The 24,086-nt window shown below is 36.6% G+C and overlaps 1 protein-coding gene across 6 annotated transcripts in view; it reads right to left on the reverse strand.

Annotated features, from left to right (window-relative positions):
* Window positions 1-206: 206 nt before the first annotated feature.
* Window positions 207-24,086, reverse strand: part of SMC4 (structural maintenance of chromosomes 4) — a 37,591-nt gene continuing 13,711 nt past the window's right edge. For all 6 annotated transcript variants that reach the window (XM_035557131.2, XM_035557132.2, XM_035557130.2 and 3 more), the window contains exons 6-24: window positions 18,065-18,229; window positions 16,903-17,030; window positions 16,269-16,409; window positions 15,298-15,448; window positions 13,903-14,067; window positions 13,449-13,682; window positions 12,689-12,874; window positions 11,671-11,832; window positions 10,787-11,012; window positions 10,609-10,688; window positions 9,385-9,537; window positions 9,111-9,237; window positions 7,472-7,661; window positions 6,998-7,142; window positions 6,150-6,323; window positions 4,771-4,953; window positions 3,428-3,660; window positions 2,571-2,754; window positions 207-1,194 (exon numbers count right to left, since the gene is read on the reverse strand). In XM_035557131.2, the coding sequence (XP_035413024.1) occupies window positions 1,021-1,194; window positions 2,571-2,754; window positions 3,428-3,660; window positions 4,771-4,953; window positions 6,150-6,323; window positions 6,998-7,142; window positions 7,472-7,661; window positions 9,111-9,237; window positions 9,385-9,537; window positions 10,609-10,688; window positions 10,787-11,012; window positions 11,671-11,832; window positions 12,689-12,874; window positions 13,449-13,682; window positions 13,903-14,067; window positions 15,298-15,448; window positions 16,269-16,409; window positions 16,903-17,030; window positions 18,065-18,229 (3,201 nt within the window). In that variant the 3' untranslated portion in view covers window positions 207-1,020. The remainder of the gene's footprint in view (window positions 1,195-2,570; window positions 2,755-3,427; window positions 3,661-4,770; window positions 4,954-6,149; window positions 6,324-6,997; window positions 7,143-7,471; window positions 7,662-9,110; window positions 9,238-9,384; window positions 9,538-10,608; window positions 10,689-10,786; window positions 11,013-11,670; window positions 11,833-12,688; window positions 12,875-13,448; window positions 13,683-13,902; window positions 14,068-15,297; window positions 15,449-16,268; window positions 16,410-16,902; window positions 17,031-18,064; window positions 18,230-24,086) is intronic.

Below are 24,086 nucleotides of genomic sequence, written 5' to 3' on the forward strand. Positions count from 1 at the left end.
CTATTGAGGACATGACAACAAAACCCAGGATAAACTAACTCAGGTTTGTTAACTGCGCTTAGTATGAAAATGGCAAAGAGCTGGAAATGTAAACAAGGACTAAGCACAGAAAAAACAAGCTGCTGTTCTAGAACTGTGCTTAGCAAGCTTTTCTACTAACAGCCATTTTATAAGCACATCAGTAGTTAATTATTTTTTTTTAAGGTGATAACAAATATTTGGCTAAGCCCTGCTGACTAACAGCAGTGACTTTAAGTAGCACGTAACGTACAATTATTTTCTGACCAAAGGAGATTCTGACACGCAGCAGTGAAGCATCTCATCCCAACGTATGAGCCACGTCTAGTTCAGGGATCAGTTATTAGTGAAAAAGCGCCAGATACTGGCCTGACTTGTGGAGTAAAACATACAGCTCCAGTACTTAAAGTACAAAAAACTCTGACTCAAAGCACACCATGTGAACTGAAGTGCTGACACCAAGTATGGAAAACTTCCTGTAACAGCTGGGCGAGCGACAGGAGGAGGGTGAGGATTTGAACAACCTTGCCTCCTCAGCAGGAATCGTTCAGCCCTTTGTGAAACGATGATAAGAGCAACAGGTGGGTTACTGCGGGATTAATAAATAAGCATGCTCTTTCTTTGATGGCATGTAAAAGCAATTCACTTACAGTAAAACCAAAAAACCAAAACCAGGCCTTTATAACTTCATGCAGAACCCAAGCATTGACATAAAGCTTGCCCATGGAATATTAGAATGCAGCTAGGTGTGTAATTAGAGAAAGCTCTGCTTTTTCTAATCAATTCATATAGTTAAGACCCCCATAGACTGGATAATAATGATAAAGGAATTTATTTAGAGACTAGTTTTATTAACAAGCTCAAATAGAAGCCTTAAAACTAAAGGAAAAAAAAATCTCAATATACAAAGGTTTATTAGAAAAGACACAGTGAGCAGCAACAAGAATGTAAATAGACACTGGGAAGTATTTCGTTCTTGTTTTCATTCATGCTACTTTTATATTACGTACAACACTGCCGAGGTTCGGCCAGTCCTTTAGATGCAATGACTTTTGGGTTGGTTGCCACGCCTTTTGTGGTATTGTGAGTCTTGTATATTCCAATCAGTCTGTCTGCAATCTCAAACATGTTGTTTCGCAGGGAGATGATGATAAATTGTGCATTTTTTGTTTGTTCCTGAAAAATAAGTTATTTGTATTAGCTCACAGGATTTCAGACAGCTATGTTCTTGCATGGTGTCTGTATGCAGGTTTTAGGAGCTGTGGATGCTTGGCGATAAATACGCCGATCAGTCACGGTATCGTTAACAGGTCTACGGCTGATGACTGCTAAAAACCTCACAACACACTCTTAGCTTGCTTGGCTTTCAGCACAAAGCACTGCAGTTGACTCGAGCATGAGCTTCCCCTGTTTTCCTCTTTTACATGACCTGTTCAAGTGAGTTCGTTTAAATATAAACGTACATAAAGCTTTGCAGACATGCAGTTCATCACAGTTTTAATGTGAACTCCACCAGGCTTACTGAAGGTGGGGGTTGCTAACTTACCTGAACGGCTCTAACAAGGGCTGTTTTAGGAACGCAAAGCAAAACAAACCTATCTCCACACACCCTTTGATAAAGAGGACAAGCCTTGAAGGCTTGTAGTACTGGGACACTAAGGCACAAACAGGTAAAATACCTAGATTTGTTAGTGCTTTAAAAATAAAACCACCATTTTTCTTTAGGAACCCAGGAGTAACAGTGTAAATTCACAAGTGTGACAGTAATGCGTTGTTGAAGCAGAGTTTAAAATAACAGTTGCAGATAGGTATCGTTGAATTGCTTTCCTGATTTTAAGTAGCTAAGTCATAATCTTTGGCACTTCTAGGCTGTTCCTAAAACCAGTGGTTATACTTTGGATAATTCTGAAAATTTTAAGTTTAAATCAGCAATCAGGAATGCAGCCATGTAAATGTTTGCTCAGCTTAAATATGGCCATGACAGAACTTTTAAGGGCCTGAAAGAAAAGGCACTAAGACACAGATCAACGGAGCCTCCTCACTGAAGCCTGAGGGAAACAGCTCGTGTTAAGGAAATGGAAGCATAAAACCAAGGAACCTCGGCTGCACCTCAGAGTGAAGCCATGAGCTTGGGTACGTGAACACCTACACTAAGGGCATCTCCGCCGACTAGAGCTGATCAGTGAAAGTGTTTTTTAAAGAGGAAGGAGTAACGCAAGGATAGGCTGGAATACAGCACCACCAGCAAGCTCCAGCACTCTTTAGACAGCTTCTGAAACTACAGTCAGAGGGAAGACAACCTGTATATCCTGTTAGTAGCCTCATTTCGAGACAGCAACAAACTTAGCAGCTTAGAAAAAAATATGCAGAGAGCTACAATCTAAGTACCTTTCTGGAAATCTGCTTAGTACATAGTTTCTGCACAGTGATTTGGAAATAGTGCACCATTCAGAATTGTTAACTCTTCTTTGTAACTGTGATACCACTTTGTCTTTATGAGCAGAGAAGAAAAAATCTTAGGAAAAAATAGGCTATAGTAGTTAAATACTTACATATATGTAAAATGCTACAATAGACACATTTTTGAAGTCAAGTGCTGCATCAATCTCATCCATAAAATAAAGCGGTGTTGGCTTGTAATGATGAAGCGCAAAAACGAGAGCCAGTGAACTTAGAGTCTTCTCTCCTCCTGATAAGTTAAAGATCTTCTTCCAACTTTTCTTTGGAGGCCGAACACTGAAACAAGTTAGAGTTTGTGCATTATTTCTGTTCACGATCAAAATAAACGTGCTGTGTGAAAAGCGAGTCAAGACAGGAGGGAGTTCTTGGAAGACACAGGCATCTAAAGAAGCCAGACAAACCACGGATGAGCTGCTTGATACTCAGTCCTCCACGACCGGGAGGCACTGAGCTGTTCACCAGGGGTAGCTCTCAGGGTGCTCACACAGCTGGGCGGTCAGCTGGTGTCTGAACTCGAGCTGTTGTAGCACTCAGCTGTTCTCTGGGGGAGGCCTAACACTTAAGAATTGCTATTTAATTATCTTTCAAAAGTGCTATTCTATTAAGTAATGAACGTACTCTTAGGACCATTTATGACAGAACAATCCCCGCTTACCCATATGACTGACATGATTTCCTAGGCAGAGTTAAATGACTCGGGAATTAAGAAATCTGGGAAATTACTTTGAAGTCAAAGCTTTCTAACTGCTGCTAGTTACTTATTTCTCCAAGCGAAACGAATCTCTTCATTTTTCAATGCTAAAAGGTTTTGGCTTCTGTCAGCATCTCCCAGTATTTGCTAAGTAAGACTACCTTGGTTTGCTGATGACCACAGAAAATTTACTTTAAAAGAAAGTCAAAAAAGCAATAAAGCAAAAGAATTACAGCAATATCAAGTATTTTGACAAACCTAAACATGATTCCCTCGGAGAAGGGATCCAGACTGTCTACAAGTTCCAATTCAGCATCTCCTCCCAAAGTAAGCATCTGGTAGTTTTCCTTCAGTTTATTCGTTATTACATTGAATCCTGCCATAAATTCATTTAGCCTTTGTTTTCTAAGATCTTCAAAAGCTTGTCTAAATTTGTCTCTCTCGTTGGTAATTTCATCCAATTCAGCCACACGTTTCAAGTATAACTCTTCCTGTAGAAAAAAAAGAAACACAAAACAAACAAAAGTGCAGTTAAAGAAACTGTCTCTATTTGAGATTTTAAGCTTTTTTTTCTTTTTTAATATTATTTGAAAACTCATTTTCCCCTGAACGACTAACAGCTTTGAAACAAAAAAATAGACAAGAACAAACCCTCCCTTTTTTATTTGTTCACTTCTAAAACGGACTCCTACAGTCATTTAATTAACTTGAAGTCCTCATTAAACGAGTGTCTATTTTAGTAGCTCTGTGCTTCAGGTAACCTTATAGCTCACAAACTCTCTGCTCGTAAAAACTATGTGTAGCTGGTGTAGATCATCTCTCAAACATTCTGCAGGAACATTAAAATCCTTCTGGCTCTGCTTTTAAAAATAACTTATTTTGTCTTTATATTTATTGCCAGCAATGATAAGGATCTTTATATTTTTGTGAGATGGCTCTGGAGAGCAGATAGAAAATCCTCATTTAAAAAAAATAATCTGTTGAACGGTCCAGCAGCTTGAAGTGAGTACATGAGTAGAAAAAAATCTTAGTACAGTGTGCATCTCTCCAGTCAAAACTAGTTGACTCTAAATAAACAAACTTTCACATAAGAGACTTGTCTTCACCTAGCATCTATGGCATCAAATATACAAGCAGTCTGTAAGCTCCTAGATGCAACCTGCACAAGTAGCTAAATATGAGCTAACAAATATCCCGCATGCTAGCAACAGCACGGCATGCAGAGGAGAAAAGGGAAAAAAAAATCAAGTGTTCCATTTTAGTTTTCAGGTGCAACACAAGGGAAATGAAGAACAGGACCACATTTTCCTTGTATGCTTATAGGTGTTTTCTCTTGTCACTTAGCTAGAGTGTATTTTTGCATGTAATTCAAGCGCAAGATCCATTTGAGCAGTCACCTGAAGAAAAATGCACGATTGGAAAGCTACCTCTGTACTTCGCCAATTAATAATTATATTAATATCAAGATTTACGCAGTGGAAAACATAAAGCCACGTACAGAGCCTTGCCCTAGCGGAGGGGTGTACCATGCTATTGTGCTGACAGGCAGTGCAGTATCAAAAAGGCGAATCCTACCACTACACGATAGTAATTCAGCTTACCTTCTTCCTGAATTCTGCAATAGCACTGAGGTTTGGTTTCATTTCATGACACTGCGCTTCCAGGAGAGCTATCTGATTGGTGATAATATCTGGATCCTTGATAGCCTCAAGCTCTTCTTGACTGAGCACTGGAAGTTCTTCAGGTGGCTTATCTTCTATGACGTGCAGTGATAATTTTGATATCTAAAATTCAAAAAGTTACAAGAAAACTTTAAAGATCACATCAGTTATCACATGAACATGTTTCTATAACATTTTCTGTATTAGTATATAGTGAACCTTCCAAACATTCCAAGTTTTTTCACTTAATTCTCTTTAAAATGAAGATTTATTTTTAATAATCAGATTTAAATTTGGAGTAGGAAAGACATACTACAATGACAATGTATCTTTATGATCTCCAAAATTCCAACTAACTGACCTGTTTTTCCTGAACGCATCTCCCTGTGCACATGCCTGATCTTTGCTCTTTCCAGAAATCAGGAAAAACAAAACAAAGCCACCCCTACCATAGTCTCTTGTTGACTCTCTACACTCAACTAGCCTATGGGCCAAAAAAGTCAGGATTCTGTGCAGAATTGCTTCCAGAAAAATTTAAAACCCTACCCCGAAGCTGATCAGAGATGTTTTTGATGAAATTAACACACCAAGAATCAGACAATGCTCAAAACTGGTTTGTTCTAAGAACTGAAACAGTCAAAACGGACATAATGGGCTTTGAGTGGCAAGCAACAAGGCCTGTAAAAAGGCGACCTCTGTGTTCACACTGAGTGCGGGCTGTCAGCAGTCCTGCTCCAACCCCAAATCCAAGAAGCTAGCTGTTGTAGCACCTCGAGTTCATAATTCCTTGTTCCTACTGGCTCTGAATTAACTTACGAGCTGGTTCAGGCAGTGACCTCTGACTAGCAGAGTTTCTCCCTGGCCCCACTGAATTCCTATTGGCCCACATATCTACAGCTAGGGAGTGAATTTGCTGCACCAAATGGGCTGCAAGTTTCTGGTGAGATGTTTTCAAGGGAAAGGTCTTAGTGTGTTCTAAAGAGCATTTCAGTGGATACAGCACTGAATATGGTTATATATAACCTGCCTTTTAGTTATCAGCGTCACACTCCTCAATTTTCCTTCAATGCTCTTAATTAGTCTTAGTGTTACGTCAGTTACAGGTAGCCTACCATTCTTTCTTATGTAAAAAAAAGTCAGAAGCTGAACCATTTCATGCATATTATCTTTTTTAGAGTTGGCTTTTATAGCTCAAACACCAATAAATCATGAGCTAAATATCATTTTTTGCCTAAATTATCTGTTTTCTACTACATGGTAACATATTAGTCTTTTGGGATCTCATAGATCAAGTTCTATGAACTAAACAATTTCCTTACCTCTTTTTGCCAGTATTTAACCTTTGATTGGTGTGTAGAAATATGACCATCAATTTGTTCAATTTTAAGTCTTACACTGAGAGCTTCCCTTTGAAGTGCATGTTCATCCTCTTGAATAGCACTTATCTGCTGGAGTAAACTGCGATGCTCCTCCTGAACTGCTGGCAGTGCTTCCTACAGAAATGACAAAAGAAATGCATTAATCAGTTGCCTGTGAAGCATTACCAGTTTCTCAGGTTTGTTTTCACTATATTATTCACAGAGCTTACTCTCCACAGTCTTAAGTATTGATGTAACCAAATACACTCTTGTAATTAGGTTGACCTGATCCCTGAATTCTGGAACACCACTTGTGAAAATATGCCACAGATTACGTTTTTAATCTAGATCTGGATAAAACAAATCCTTACCTGAAGATCAGACCATTTACTAGGACTGTTTTATTTTTTATTTATTTTTTATTTAAAGATCACCTTTCATTAATGATTATTTTTCATTAACGATCAATTTTGTAAGAATGCACACAATATATTGTTGGACAGAGAAAAGAACATTCTTTGCTGTTTAATTCCCATATGAATTTTTGGAGAATGAGTAGTAGAGTAACTTAGAAAAAAGGCATTTTAGGACAGTGTCATCAAGTCTGAAGTTCAAATTGCTTTTTAAATGAAGCTATCAGCTAATGGAACCAACCCATTTCCATATGGCTAGGCCGTCCTGGAATGTCTCAGGATGAAGTTTAACAGACATCAGCAATTAGGACACCTTCGGCACAACAAATACTATCTACAATTTATTTCAGAGTGTATTCTCTATGAAGAAACACACCAAATAAACATTATGCTTACTTCAGCTTGCCTGCGCTCATTCATAACCTCAGTGGCTTTGTCTTCTAGCACAGTCAACTCTTCTGTTAAGTCTTTAATTTCTTTCTCATTATCTCCAATTTCCTTCTCAGTGCGAAGAACAGCCTCTTCAGATTTTTTCAGGTTTCTGAATGGATACCAAGGTGTTTGTATACTTTACACGAGTGCAAATACGATATAACATAATCCAGAAACACGATCTTAGAAAGCTTGTTCGCTCGCTGCTGATAACCCAACATGTTATAAATAGTCTCAGTTTGAGGTAAGTCAGTTTAGAGAAAGAGCTTATGACCTCCTCCCCTCAGTTTTCCTCTAGCCATAACGAAGTGAAGACACATCTCCTCTGGCCTGACAAATCTCCCCCGTGAAGATGAAGATTTAACGGTAACCAGACGTGACTTGTGGCTATACAAAATTGCTAGGCTTTAAAATTGAACACATCGATGTCTACCATACCTTTGTGCGCTCTTGATTGCCACTTGGGCTTTAGTAATAGCTGAAGTATGTTCATCTATTTCTTTGTTGATCTTATCAAGTTTGTCTTGGTGTACTTTAAGTTTTTGATTATTGGTATCAATTATGAGCTTATGTAATCTTTTAACTTCGCTTTCCATTTTACCAGCTTTTTCAGCAACACGCTCATAATCTGTCACAAACAAAATGGGGTTAATGTCATTATGCTGTCTCTAGGAGCACCAGGCTGTTGCAATACATCAAGATTCATGTGACAAAAAGCTCTGCTGTGTTAACGTCTTGAGAAATGTACGTATTTCTTTGTACTGCAAGAAATGTTTTTTTTTAATGTGGCAACAAAAAACACTACCCACATCCTTCTGACAACTGTTACACCACCAAAGCATTTTTGGTGTAAAACATCACTATAATGTTTATATACTACTTAAATACATGTATAATACAGAAGCAGCAACATGTTCCAAGCTCATTCTTTGCATTCCTTTAATTGGAAAATGCTCCGAGGGGCAAAATTGTAAGAACTAGTCACTACTGTTCAGTAGCTGGTATGATCACTTAGTTAGATTCATGCCAAATAGTACGATAGCCTACTCCACCTTCAAGGTAGAATCGTTTCCTTGTTCAGCTTATACTTGCAACTCAACAAAACCATCCTGGTGAGTTGAACAGCTTTCAAAAATCAAGATACCTGGCACCATGGTATTTTAAGGGGAAAACAAAATAAAAGTCTTACAGTAAGTTTGCTACAGATTTATAATTTCCTTTTGGGGACAGAAGAGGAAAAGCAGAGAGCCTTCAAAGGCAGCGGGCAGTCACCTCTCCAGGGGACTGCACAGGTTTGTCTCTCTCCATCATATGGCAGAAATATCTGAGAAGATATTTATAACCTCAAACTTTAGCGTAACTGAAAAAGTAAAGCATTCCTACACTCCTGACATTATATCGTTGAAAAGAGGCATGGAGGGTATCCAATAATTCGTATTCTCTTTCTTAAAATGCTATGAGAGCAGAACTGTGGGGGAAGGGAACTGTGTTTTTATTGTGTTCATATTATTCCCCAAGTAAGAAATACAACCAAGCAGTCAAGGTTTACTTTCCTAAGCTACTAATTTCTTCAGGGGAATTATTATTGAAGTTTTGAAAGCAAATTCAATTTCACAAAAACCCTGGGGTACAGCATACCTTCAACAAAATGCACAGTATTTATTTCATAGAATCATATAATAGTCCAATCAGAGCATGGCAAATGGCTTTACTTGACTTTAATGTCATTACTATCCACATTAACAATTCTTACTCCTAAGGAAACTAAAAGAATCTCTGCATTCCTACATGTAATAAAGCCAATTAAAAAAAATCTAATCAAATAATCGAAACATACTAAAATTTATGTTTACTTCAGCTTGACCAAAACACAAACAATTGCAAGAAAAAGGTTTGGACTCTCATTTCTAGAAGAAGTGCTTTCCAACCCCACTCCCAGCCCTTAGAAGAGGTTCCAAACCAAGATGCTGTACAGCACCAATAATCTGGAAGAACAAAGCCGTAGCATTTGCTCCTTTATTAGTAACTGATCATAACTACATTTTTTATTTATAATCCCTTTCTCCACAACAAGTACCTTTTTTGTAACCATCAATGATTTTTTCCAGTTCCTTCTGTTTGTTTTTGTCCGGAGCTGTAGCAATTATGTTTGCTTCAAGTTCCTTAACTTGGCCTTTTAGAAGAACCTCTTGTTCAGAATAATTCTACAGAAAACACAGCTGTGTTAGAACTTCATGCTTTAAAAAAGATCTTTGATAGTGACAAGGCCTGTATTAACTTGAGGCTTAGAAACTGGTCTCCCGCACATGCATGGAGAAGCCAGATAGTGCCTCAATAAGAAGCTTGTTCACCTGGATACTTGCTGTATACTTTTCTAAAGTATTTCTCATTTCCCGAACATTGTGGCGTAGTTTTGGTATGTCTTCTTCGAGTTGCAATTTCTCTTCTTCACACTGTTCTGCTCTTTTGGAATCCTTCTGCAGTTGAGATTCCATTCTACTGATCTACACAAAAATGAGATGTGATCACTTGCCTCGTGTCACCACCACAAAACACAGCATGTTCTCATTCGTGTGCTAGACAGTCTATGATTTCTTAAAGCATGAGATGAAAGTGAAGTAAAAACTTGAGAATTTGCTGTAGCTGGACAGAACACAGAGGCCAACTGCTGAGAAGATCAGTGAGAAGTGAAATAAAGAGGAGCAAGCATAAGGAAAAAAAAGCTGTAGGATCCCTGTCAAAATAGCTTGTAACAGAAAATTGCTTCACGGAAATAAAAAGAGATTAAGCTTGGAAAGCTTAAGTCAGTAATGAAGGTAGAATCCAAAAAAGATACAAGCAGAAGCTAGATGCAATTTCTATTGTTCTTTAATTGGTAAGATTTGGTGCTCGTTGGATGTTGTGGTAAGCTGGTGTTAGGAAGACAGGCTTCTGCATGTAGTCACTGACTAGGAGACCAAGTCTTGAAATTCACCTTCAAGAGTAGAAGGAGTAGTGGTACATTTCAGATCTCAGCCCATTTCCTTTTTCTACATATAAAGAACTGCCTGATAGGCACAGACATGAATATACTTCAGCAAACTACTGTTTCTGTGTCCTCAGAGGTAAGCAGATATTCAACCCTTGTTCAGAATAAATTCAGAAGGCAAGCTGTATTTTGATTTTTTTCAAAAATATCCTTGTCATAAAAAAATTGAAGAAGAATTCTGCCACTTCCTGAGAAATCTTATAACGTTACAAAGCAATGGACCAAATCTGTCTTTTGTGCTGCTGAGCTCTGCACTGCAACTGTTCCTTATGGTCTGTCTCTTCCACATTCTCACACTTACCTTCAATTAATTTCCAAGCTATTAAAAGGCTGCATGATGGGACTAAAAATTAAAGAGGCATACAATGGTAGGAGTGTGAACAAGTGTGGGTAAGTGTGCTTCAGCTTTATAACTCACTATGAGTGTGTCTTGCATCTTGTTAACTACTCACACGGATTTAAAAGGACATAGGGCATATGTGTACGAACTACCAAAACATAAGGAACTTTGAAGAAATTCCACTTTTAATTAAGATTATGCACTAACCTCTTCTTCTGAAACATCAATTACAACCGAGGAGCCCATTCTGCCCTTTATTACTTTATTTCCACCACCAGTCATTGTTCCTAAAGTAACAAAGAGGAAAAGAAGTTAGCGTACTAATTTTGCATAGATATCACCTATGAAGCGCTGAATATCTAAGCGTAAGTTTGCACTTAAATACCTGATTGCTCAATGACTTCCCCTTTCAACGTTACAACCCTCCACCTTTTATCTTTTTGGAAGGCTATTCTGGAAGCGTCTTCCAAGGTATTAACTACTAGGGTATCACGTAATGCGAAGTAAAAAGCCACGCGAAAGGTCTTGTCTTCTATTTTCACCATATCAAACAACCGAGGAGCATTTTCAGGGGTTGGAATTTTTTTAAGATTTTTTTCCCATACAGCCATCTACATCAAAAAAGTAAATAAACAAGTGAGAGAATAAATTACGAAGTCATTTCATTATTGTAAGGTACGTTAAGGATTTAAAGCAAATGTAATCATTCTCTAGTTAAGTGTAACAATACTTCTCAGAATGGTAATTAACTGTAAACCTTCCTTCCTTAGAGATCTCTACTTACTTGCAGCATAATTAAAAACTCACTGATAATTCTTTTGTCCCTTTGCTTGCCAAACTTGTTGCTTAAGTTTCATAGTTTACAGTTACTATATTACTAGGATTATTAAGTTTGCTAATTTAAGAAAAAATTAATATAAAAATTACATATATATATATATATATAAAATACATAAATAAAAATAATAGACTAAAGGACACACCAAATATTTGTTATACACATGCAGGTATCCAAAAAGCTTTGTAATTCTCTGTAATTAAACTTTATTGATTGCTAGTAGAATATTCTACGGTACCAACATCCTATTAAAATGTTTTATATTCTACCTTTACATGTATTAATACATACGCAGTGTAATACATCAATATAAGTCATATTTATACATATAGATATTAATACATAATATACCTGCAATATATAGTATTAACACTGTGCACCTTGGGGTAAATCAGCAACATAATTTGTTTTGCCAGAGTACCAATACTTACTTTGTCCAAGGCTATAAACGTGGCAACTCCAATTCCGGTTTTCTTTAAGAATTCCACACATTCCTGTGCAATATCGATTGTATCGACAACAATGTAATCTAAGGCACTACAAGATGACGAAATAGCAACATCATACTTCTCATCGATAGCTCCCAAGTCTCCCTAATAATTGAGAGGTGGTAGGGGAGAAGCAGAAGTACTCTGATTAGCTTGGCATCAAAGTTTTGTCTTGGTATTGAGAGATAAGACCAAAACTTTACATAAAATGAAATGAGATGAAAACAAATTATAAAACTGTTTTTTTTTTTTGTCAAAGAACTTAAACCTTAGTTAAAATTTGCAAATTAGTATCACACCTGACCTCTCCTGCACACTGCTACTTTTATATTTCTCATGTACTTGTTTCCATGATAGAAGATAAATTCATATATTTAGAGCTTCAAAACTGGTAAGTCTGGCAAAGCAATGTGTTAGCACGTATTTACTGTCTGTAGAAAAAGGTAAATTTTATATGCCAGTATTTTAGTGAGGCAGCCTGGCCTAACAAAATCATTTCACATATTCTGCATATGGTTCTACCATCGGTCAGCTAGGTCGGACATGGCATTTACCAAATGGATGGTTACCAACTAATTCTACCTTCTGCGGTACCAGAAGATAAAAACACCACTCCACTTCTATGGTATAGGTGATCCTAATTATCAAAGGAATCAGATTCACCCCAGCTGTCAATCACAGCCCAAACACAGAAGCACAGGCAGGACCAAAGCACAGGGAGGTTACATGACTTTGTTAGTATACTTGGCTTGAACATAAGCTTTCTCATAGCCACTGCCTTTCCTTAGTCCCAAGGATAGTGAAGTTTGTTTTTTTTAATTTATACCAAGCCCACAGGATTCGCAACTCTGTCCAAATTAATAAGAGAATTGAGGAATTCTACCTTTTACTTATTTACACAAAAAATACTCTGTCGCCATAAATTTTACGAATAAATCTATAATGGCCTTTTAAAAATTACCAGTCTTCCGTATATTCCACGAATATTTCCAGACTTCTTCTGCTGAAGCAGAGCCTCGAGCACTTTTCCTCGACTGCGATTTTGTGCTAAAGAACTTTTGGCTTCTTCTACTTTTTGACGCAGATTTCGAACAAGATCCTTCACTTCTGTTTCATCTCTTCCCAGCTTCTCAAGCCTATTCTCTTTCTAACGGTTAAAAGAAAGACGTTGTCTTAGCATCAGAAAACCTACTGAATTCAAGGACATTTAGATTCATGACTGTGTAAGCAATGAAACCAGCTATTGACAAGGAGAGGTAGCAAAACCAGAAGAATGGCTAATGGCTGAGATTTAGTATATTTTGATATGGTACAATAGCTTATGAATTGGGCTTAGAATAAGGTATCGGGATTTTTTCCTGTGGGGAATGAGAGTGGAGCAAGAAGTGAAATTCAAATGGCTCCGAAACATAGCCATTTATTTACCTCACCATGTCTAATTATTATATTTAAACTGATTTCCTTGCTGAGATGCACAGAATTTAATTTCCCGTACTTAATGTTACCATTTTCTTAATGCAAAAAAACATTTGAAAGCAGAGACTTAACTTCAGTTGTTAACTGAGTATCCAAACATATTTTTTAATGCTATTTTATTGGAGGAAGTTTTTAATTTATTTTCACCATGATAACTGCTAAAACAAACAGTAGGACTTTGGTTTGTATATCACAGCATTTAATTATAACTCAAAGAAATAACGTATGAGAAAGTTAGGTCTCACCTCCTTTAATTCCTGTTCAGCTTTGGGTAATTTTGCAGATATGTCTTTGATAGCAGCTTTCCTTTCTTTAAGAGTTTCAGAAACAGACGTCAGAGCCTCCTTTGCCTTATTTAAGTGAGACACAGCAGTGTTGTGACGGCTGAGGTAGATATCAAGCTCTGACTGTGCTACGTCCATCTTTGAACGTGCTTCATTCACCGTTTTATTAAACTCCATAAGCTCCTTCTCTTTGGCCTGCAAAAACGAACGTTACATTCAGTCGAAACAGACAACTGTGGAATTTATTATGCCAATCATGCTATATGAAAAAAAAAAGATGAGAAAATAGGCACGTTCTTTTTAGTAGCAGAAAACAGATATGAAAACTGTTAGTTAAATAGAAGATCAAGTCTACCTGAATTTATTAACAAACTTGGGTAATACAGTGAGCATACGAAATCAAAACAGTTCAAACCTCTTTTTCTTGCTGAATTCCTTTTGTTTCTTTCTGAAGGCTATTCATAACCTGCTTGAGTTTTTCTTCTTCTTCGTCTTTTGCCTTTTCAAGAAGCTCTTTCTTAGATGTCGCATCGCTGACACTTTTTTCACTATTAGAGGATGCATTTTTCAGTTCTTCTACCTACAGAAGGAAAAGATTGTTATCTTTCTCTCCCACTGAAACAAAACACTTTCACCTTATCTTTAAACCTCGCCTTTCAATTTCTATGTGGAAGCCAAAGTGTGAGGCCCAATAGGCTGACTCTGCCTGGTATTTCTATCTACTGAATGGAAAGGGAAAATGGCATCAGGACGTGATGAAGAACCATGTATATATATACATATATATAATATATATATAATAATATATATATAGAGAGAGAATACATATCCTGCGGATTGCCTTATGCTCCAGTAATCAGCATGCATCTTGCAGTTATCATTTCGTCTTTAGCATACTGGAGGCTTCTATATTCTGTATCTAGTTACAAGGCATCTTATCTTCTTTTGGACAGCAGAGTAGGTTCAAAAGAAGATTCCTTAAAGGTACTGACAAGCTTCTCTCAACGTTTCAGAGGCACACTGGGCAAGAATATAATTAAGAGAACCCAAAGACTTTTGAATTTAATCAGCCTGTATGGTGTGGCAGTACCACATTAATGAAGATCACTTTTTTTTTTTTTTTAAAGATTAGATGCATCGTGGCTCTAGCAAGAGGCCTGGATTTTACTTGCAAGGCTTGTTCACTTGTAGAGCCAAGCTGTAGCTTCACGTATAAGAACAAAAGTATTTGAGCCACAATAAGGCTTAATTCTTTCATACCTACTTTCAAAAGGCTATTTTTTGATTCAGTGAGTGACTTGAGATCTAAAACAAATGGTAGCAGCCAACTTGATAAAATATATCCATTAAGTTCATGTAATTAACTAAGGAAAGAGCAGAAAAAATGTTTAAAAGGGTAAAAACTTTGAGAACAAGAAATATCCCTGTAATCTCAACAAATATAGCAAAAAGATGCTTTTCAAGACATGAGACCACTCAACAGAATTGAGAAGCAACAGGAAAGCTTCTGACTTTGCCTGTAGGCAGGAAACAGCCTGGTACTGCTGGCCAGTCTCCCATAGTAATATGTGCAAGGAACAGTTATTTAAGGGATAAAAAAAATACATCACAGTTTTGCAAACAAAAACCCCAGCTGCCAAATGACAGAAAATATCTGGCTGAAAAATTTAAAACATTTTTAAGTTTTCTTTGCTGCATGAAGTAGAATTGGTGTCCTTTTTGTTTACCTTTACCCAGCTTCACAAAGATGTTCTTATCTACAGCAACCAATTACATTTCTTTAAGTAAAACAAGTTGTAGCTCACGCTACCTTTTCTTTGTCCTTTTGAAGTTGCTTTTCCAATTTTTTAGTCTTGCTTTTAGCATGTTTTAATTTTTCCCTTACTTTAACATCCTGCAAGTCCAACTCCGTAAATTTTGCTTTATTTTCCTCCACAAACGCTGTAATTTTTTTGAGTTTCCTAGAAGGGAAAGAAGAAAGAATTATCTACTCTGTATCTTAAAAAAAATAATTTCAATAGAGCTTGGCTTGGTGAGCACACAGGATTTAAAACAATACTAAGTCAGTTTTTGCGAAAAACAGTATCTAACATATACTGTGTTCACAGTGTTTTCCCCAGGTAAATGTTGTTTAATCAGCAAAGATCAACTAGTAAAAGCAATATTAAACACATTTTCAGAAACTTTATCTTTTTCTACAATAATATTTGTGATTCACGTCTCTCAAATTACTATGGTCTCAGAGGATGAGAAGGTTCATACTGTAGTCAGATTGAAGAATAGTACCCAGATAAATCCATTGTAGGGAAATTCAATTCAAAGACTAGAGTTTCATATGGAAATCAGAGAAAAATACCTACCATTCATGTACCTAAGCATTATAGATATGTATATAAAAAACTGAAACAAAATTCCAATTATTTTTCTGTACAGTTAGCATGAAAAAAGAAGTATGTACTTCTATGTCCATAAAAAAACAGATATTTTCCTATTGTTAACTGTGGATATTACACAGATTTCTCTAAGAGAAGCAAAGTGTCGGACCAAATCAATCCAATTAAAATATTAAAGTTTATTTCTGTGTAAAATACCACTTGATACATGCCAGAAAATCTTTATGTATACTATAAGTGACTCAAGGGACCCACAAGGATCGTTGAGTCCAACTCTTGGGAAAATCTGATTTTTTTCTGAAAATCCTGGTAATTCTAACACCATATATATGCAGAGCATATAAAACACAGTACTCCTAGCTTATGAATCCATACCTAAAATACTTACTTGTCAAGTTCTTTTACAGCTTTATTCTTGGCTTTCATTTCATCTGCAAGTTTGCTGCTCTTCTCATTAATATCTTTTGTTTCTTCCTGTGTTTTTTCTTTCTGCATTTCCAAATCATTTATTCGTTTCTGTAGGTCATAGCTAGAAAAAAAAAGTATTACAAAAACATCATTTTTCGATAAAATCAACATTCTTAATGAATATATATTTCCAACAATCTGACGGATAATAAAATGATTGTCAAATATTATATCCTAATATCCATTAACACTGCCAATTTAATTCAAAACAATATTGACATTTCAGATAAAAATAATCTTTAAATTATCTACTTTCTAATTTTAAGTATAAAGCTGTAAGAGGTTAATCTGCCAAACTAGCGTTGTTTGTAAGAAGCTGGCAAGCAGGTTTTCTTCTGTTTTTAAGTTTTTAATGAAAATGATCTATCATTATTTGAGAATTAACTTTGTCACTTGAAGCTAAAAATCACTAGCCACATACCATTCAACTAACTTTGAATAGCTGATATGTCTGTCAAGAAAAACTAAAAATTTCTTATTACAGATATGGACGCAGAGTTTAACTCCACCACTACCACATTAAAGCCAGATCTAAACTTCAGAAAAGTACTTACATGTAGTATTGACAGATATGATTCTTTTCTTTAAACATTTTATTTTCCAAAGAAAGAAATTCAATGGCTTTATTCTTGTCCGCTTCTAAAGCATCCTTTTCTTTTTCCACCATTTTAATTCTATTTAACTAGAGAAAACAGACAGTTAAAGCTGATTTTAATGCTAGGAGACAGAAGAACAAACCGTGAGAAAAATAAGCTCCGGACCCTTTATAACACACAGATAACACCTCTGGAGAGATGCCGTCCCACAAGTAACTCTGCAAGTCTATTTATTACTGCAAACCTTCTGAAATAAGAGATCACTATTTCCTGAGCAGAGACTGTATTTTAGGGCAATTCAAACAGTGGTTTAAAACTAAAAAGGAATCCTACAGATGCTAGGAACAGTTCAGGCAAACCAAGGCAAAGTAGGTGAGCAATAAAAAGGAGTTACACAGACAGTCTGTACCTATTTTCACTAGCCCCTTTCAAGTTAAATCCCGTGACTACGTCTTTTGTTTTCCTTTCCAGCTTAAAAGAAAGAAGTCTACAACATATTAGGATTTACCAAGGATACATCAAGTGAAATAAGAATGAACTTTGATATTTTACTACTTTTAGAACTAAATGCATAAGTAGGATGCTATGAAAGCAATTTCTGCAACAGATCTGTGCAGCTCAAGTCCCGACTAATTTTCTGTAAGTTTCCTCGTGCAGTTGGGTGTGCATCATGGTGGCAGTGCTGTTTCCCTCCTACTTCTCCTACTTGCTATTTTGCAATACAACTCAGGCAGGGCTATATCTGTATGTATTCAGCTAATGCCAATCTGTTTTGCTATTCAGTCACTGAGCAGAAGCATTTAACACATGCAGATGTGATCAGAGATGTTCAGCAGGTAAAATCTTGTGTTCCAACTCATGCAAACCTTTGGGAATCAGAAGCCAACGGCTTTGTAAGTGTTTAAAGAAAGGCAACTGACATTGACTGCCCACTTTTATTAGCGACAGAAATATCAAATGCAATAGAGTTAAGTTTCACGGTACTTCTACTGTTGTAAAGAGTGCCAAATCTTTACCCAACAAGTCTTTATGTTAACTTCTTCTCTAAAAGATCTAATAATGAAACACTGCAGGTTTATATCTTCAACTTATAATTCAAACCAAACTTTATGAGACTCACCTTTTCTCCTCTCTGTTCATTTAAAACCTCTACTCTGCGACACAGAGTTTGGATAGGTTCTTTCAGTCGTGCAGACCCTATCAAGTCTTCCAAGTATTCAAGCATGCCTTCATCATGTTCAGTCTGGCCTTTCGGTCTCATCATTGAAATCTGTTCAACTTCCCCCTTGGAAAAGAAAGTTTAATATTTTCTTAACTCTTTTTTCCGAGGGAAAGAGTTAGCATTCTGAAAACACACAAATGCCTTTGGAACGCACGTATACGGCCACATCCTAACATTATGAAAGAACAAAATAGTCAGAACTGACTGATCATAGTCGCAACACGTGGGAAAGATCAAAATGAACAGATTTCCTCCAAGCAGTGCATGATGATGTGCGTGAAAAACAGCATCTCTTTTGAAGCCCACAGTCAGGTCTAAATTTTGCTTCATTGCTCTAAATATTCAAAATGTTTTCCCCCAACCTAAAAAAAGAAGAAGAGAATAAAGCATGCCCTCTAGGTCATGTAGCACCCAATAGTCGTTAATCAGGATTGAAGTCCCCGAAAGTTCCCTCTAGAAAACAGAAGGTCCACAAAATCATGTCTCATGGATGAACTGGACCTGTAATTCATATAACTGAGACTTGATGGTTAGAAAAAAAAACACTTTAGGTATTAGACTTCGTTTATTTCATTTTCCTGTATATACAGCATTAGCTTTACATTATTAAGCTGAACAGTAACAGTAATTTGATTTTTACAAAATAAGATTTGACAAAGATTAAACTGAGACAATGATGGCTTATTTTACTGATGTTAGCATTAGCTAATTAAAAAAAAATCCGCTATAAGTATTTTATGCTTAGGACAGAGCAGCATGAAATCTTCAAAGTACGGATTATATTTTGTAAATAGCCTGCCATATATCAGAAGGTAAAGACATGAATTTGAATATACGTATATTAAAGTTATGTATAAAGCAAGAATAGATATGACGGAAGCTGCAAAAGTTAAATAAAGAGAAGACCAAGTACAAACTACTCACTCCTCAAAAATTTGGAGAGAGAGGCATACAAGAGACACCTTCTATGTTAAACAGATACACAATATTGCAGGATTGTATCGGCCTTTGTGATGTACTTAAACCCGTGAAATAACAAAGTTCTAATATGATTTTAATTTAGTTTTAGAACTGTTAAGATTTAAAAACAAGATTTATATTCTAGCATCCAATCTATGTATGTAAAAAAGGCCTGTAAGTCAACGTCCACAGACTGAAAACGCACTCGAGAATTTAGTTGTCACTGTTTGCTGCTTGAGCTGAAGCCAAGTCTCTACAAAGTATGGATAAGGACAAAATTCTCAAGAACACACAGAAGATGGAGTGATTAACAAGACTGCTGGAAAACCAGAAGGGACTGCTTTGACAGAAGTCGACAACGGCTAGGATTTCTAGGCCAGCATCATGAATCAGAGCTGTAAGCAGCTAAGAGAGCTGAGGACAGGGTACTCCTGGATGTTGACTAACGAATGCACTAGTTTTTTTTTGCCAGAGTAACTTTGTTCCACTTACTCAGTGCACAATGACACCTAGTGGCCCTGTTTTTCTTCCAACCAGTAAATATCATTTGGCTGAGTAGAAGGGAAAAAGTGAAGTTTTGCAAATTTTAAAAATGAGAACTAGTAATTCCATACACATAAGAAATTCCCATGTTAAGCTAAAACACAGAAGCCAAGGTGTTATTTTTTTAATTTATTTTAAAATTCTAGAAGTTAAACCCACCTAAGCTATTATTTTTTGAAAATTACTGTTCATAAGAAGTGTGAATAGGTTTGCCAAGTCACAAAAATCTCAATTTTTACTTCTTATGTGTATTAAAAAGGCAAACAATTAGTTTCCTAATAATTGCAGCTGCATTATGTACAACTCCAACTACGTTTGTTTCCTTGCAACATAAGTATGATTTCTCTACCAAAACCACGTGTCAGTGCCATGTTGCTCGTGGATAGGGCACTCATTGTAACCTCCCAGATTTTCGCAGAATTGTCACATAAATCTCCATTTTGTTTCTTCTTGCATTGTAATTGATTCCTCTGTTTACATCCAAGAAAAAATTGTCACTGAAAATCCATCTTCCATGTTATACACCCTCAAGGTAGGTGCTGCAGTTTGACTTCGCACTTGCTTTCCTCTTCTATTCCCCCCTCCTCTTTTTTTAAACTGGGCACAAACCACAAAATGATGCTGGATTTAACACAAGCAGAGCAATTGTAATTTACTCTAAGTGGACAAGCAAGTAACGTAAAGCAACATTTTTTCATAACATGGCTTTTAGTAAGTATAATTAACCCTCTTTACATCATGACTATCTAAGAAAGATAACGTAGCTGTGAGGGTTCTCCACAGCTCACTAGATATAACTGAATACAGTACAATATGCTTAATGATATAGCACATTAGTAATGAAGCTTAACCCTACTGTATCTGAGTCTATAATCTCATAAATTAAGAAATCAGAGGTTTGGTGGTCTACATGGTGAATAAATACATCACCACATAACAAGGAATACAACCTTACTCGTGAGTAAAGTTTAGGCAATCGATACAACAAAATTTTGAGAAGTTGAAGTGAATTGGGTACTGGTGAGAAGATGATAAACACAAACTGAACTTGTTGGGCTGAGTAGTGCCAATTTTACATGCAACTCCTCTGCCTTAAAAAAGGAAACAAGTTTAGAATTACATAGTCTTCAGATCTATGTAAAGACTTGCAGATAGTACTAGGTACTTACATTTTTAAATTCTTATGAAGGGTAAAAGTGAAAACAATTGGACTACTTACATAACTGAACCCTAAGACTATGAAGTATTATTTAATATTTAAATTACTCACCAAGTTTTCTGTTAAGAAATCAGTTTAGGCTATCCCTATAGTTAGCACGCTAAGAAATCAAAAGGTATCCAGTTATTAGCATTGATAAAGGAGACTGAAAAAGTTGTACCTGCTCCTCTTGCAAGTAGTCATGACAATGAGCAACAGGAGAAAATCTTTTGCAGCTTTGCATTCTGTTAAAACTTGATACAGTCAATTTAACTGTTCTCTAATTTTTTAAACACTTGATCCACTATTATCTGCACTGTATCAAAAATATATCGCCGTTCATTTATCTAGTAGATGATCTTACAAAACACGGACAGCATTTCTGAAAGTGAAACTAAGAAGACAGCAGGCAGACATTTGTTGAAAAGCACGCCCAAGCGTGTTTTCATAATGTAGCTGTCACACCTACACTTGAGAAGTCTCAAAACTGACCACCAGGAAATACACATTACCTATTTGCCTCAGCTACCTTCCTCTCACTTGCAGGCATGAATTCACGAGGGAAGAGGGAGCAACGTGCAAAAAAAGTTCATCCTCTGTTTGAGATGACAATCAAAATGGATGTTAACATTAAGAAATTGGTGACGCTGACAAACAGCTAACAGAGGACAAAACATCCTTTTTGTGTATGTGTATATACGAAATATATAATGAAACATATATACACATGAAATACATATATACAAATATGTATGAAAACCCACCAAATATCCAATTGACATTTTGAGAAGGCTGCACATTCAGTGCAAAATTTCTAAATGGAAGTACAAACTAAATTTCTCAGTTTCTGCATTGTGACAGACTGAAATTATTGGGATGCTGGCACATTACTAGTGCCAGAAGTGGTCAACTCAAACACTGCCTAATAAACATAAAGAACAGTTTCCATAGAACGTCTCAGATTAGTTATCAGAAAACAATTATTGGTGCATTTTGATGGAGAACACAAGTCAATCAGTGTAAAAAATTTCTGACAGCTGTAGCAAACAATCAGAAAACTCACTTGACAGATGGCTACCAAATTATATATATTTAAAAAAGCAAGAACCTTTCTCACTTGAAAGCCATTTCCTCTAGTCAAAATCACAAGGAATAACTTCAAGGAATTTTGAAATAGAAGATTCTGCCTTCCTTTGCACAGCCGAATTATTTCACTGCCACGATGTTTAAGATACTAAGTGCAAATTTGTATTGTAATATTACAGAGAAAAAACTTTAAGGCAAGTAAACTGTAAAAGCCTTCAAAAACCAACGTAAGAGTTTCAAATTAACCATTTGAAACCAACGCCTTAGGTAAGGACACTGAGGGGGTCAGCACAGGGTGGAGAAGCTCCAGTAAATACCCTAGACAGGAGAGTCTGGACTTGCTCTGCCTGTCAAGTTCAAGCCCACGAGGACACGGTGGGTGGGTACCATGAAGATGTCTGCTGAACTGCCAGAAGAGGTGCCAAAATCACTGTGATCTATCGCTATTTAGAGTTATCAGGCTGCCAAGTCAGGGGTCTGTCTATTTTGAGTTCTGTGCATTTCAGTAGAAGTTAAACTTGCATCCTTTGAGTATTTGGGGAATGCTATACATTCACTGTAAGATATCTAATACAGGCTGAATCCATTAATTTTCAGTTTTCACACTGCATGCACTCTTATGTATGCACGTTAGACTAAAATTCTCATCAGTGCAAGCACATTTCAGTGCAGGCAGCCTACTTAAGAAGTCACTCCGCTGCTGTATGTACCTTTCTAAAACCAATTTGTGCAGGGCAAGAATTTCACCTGCCACGTAGCCCTCAAAAGGTGGGACAATAAAATGCTTAAACTCTCCATCACCTAATTTCTTAGAATTACCACCTCTGTTTTCTCTAAAATCATACATTCAGTTCTTAAAACAACTAATTCCGCAGAGCAGAAAGCTTTAAATCAGCTTACCCAGAGCTTATCCACATAAAAATTTGAATTTTAAGCAAAGTCAAACTGCTCCGACCCATTCATTAAGCTGCCTTTCTGCAACTCTTATCACCAGTCCTGAAATCAGAGTTTTTTCACTTTTGCAGATAACTCCTAGCTTGTTGATTTTGGCAGACAGTAGCATCATGTTCCTGCGACCTCCCTTTAGACTGAGAGTAAGAGTAGTGCCTGTGAATTGAAACTCTAGTCCTAAAGCTACTAAGTCTGACCGGTGGCTGTAACGTACTAATCCTAATACTGACGTTATCCAGCTCCAAATGGTGATAAATTGAAGAGGTTGTTAATTTGCACTGTGTACAGACAGTAGTAGTTCCATCTGTCGTAATGCTGGGATTAAGGAGGTTCAGAAAACAGCTCTCAGATTCCCCTTTGAAATTGTGGTATGAAACTAGTAAGTCTTTTAATTTGAAAGATTGCTGAAAGCAGTCTTAAAACTTCTCATGAAGGATGAAACAATACCTTTCTTTGTTGTGAAAATTTATCTGCGTTATGACTAGTGAATTCTGGAGAGCCTACAGAGAAAGATGCCTGCTTACCAATTGCTGCCTCCTCATCCATGAAAAGTTGTGAAAAATAACTTTTAAAGGCAGTGTCTTGCAACACAAAATTTTGTCAACTAAACCGTTAATGCAGCACGCATGACATCTACTTTGCTAAGACATCCACTGAAGAATTATAGTGGCAAATAGGTAAAAATATTTTTTCCAGGATCTGGGGTTGTCATTTTCTTATGCCATAGTCTGAAGCTGTGAAACAAAGTGCTGAATAACTTAAGATAAATTAGCATGGTCCTATACAATCTAACAAATTAGACTAACGTTTGGGTGTTAAAACCCACACATCGAGAGCACTTCAGAAGCACGGTAAAGCATGGACAAAATTAAACATGTTTTGGAATATTTTGTAGTTTGCCATCCAGTAGACAAACATGAACAGAATTCTGGGTTGAGTACTGGGTAATTCTGTGATTGTTTTCTTTTGAGAATTTTCTGGGGCAGGGTCGTTTTGTTTGTTTGTTTGCTTTACATTAGTCAACTTCAGAAGTGGAGTAGCATAACACTTAACTGAATTGAAATTTATATTCAGTCATACTCATTAGAAAGTTTTAGAGAAAATACTACCTCCAGGATGCAATACTTTATGTTGGAAAAACCTCTCATGTTTTGATACATCACTGAGACCAAGTGAGGCACT

Source organism: Cygnus atratus, chromosome 9, assembly GCF_013377495.2.
Source record: "Cygnus atratus isolate AKBS03 ecotype Queensland, Australia chromosome 9, CAtr_DNAZoo_HiC_assembly, whole genome shotgun sequence".
In the NCBI taxonomy this organism is placed as follows: Eukaryota; Metazoa; Chordata; class Aves; order Anseriformes; family Anatidae; genus Cygnus; species Cygnus atratus.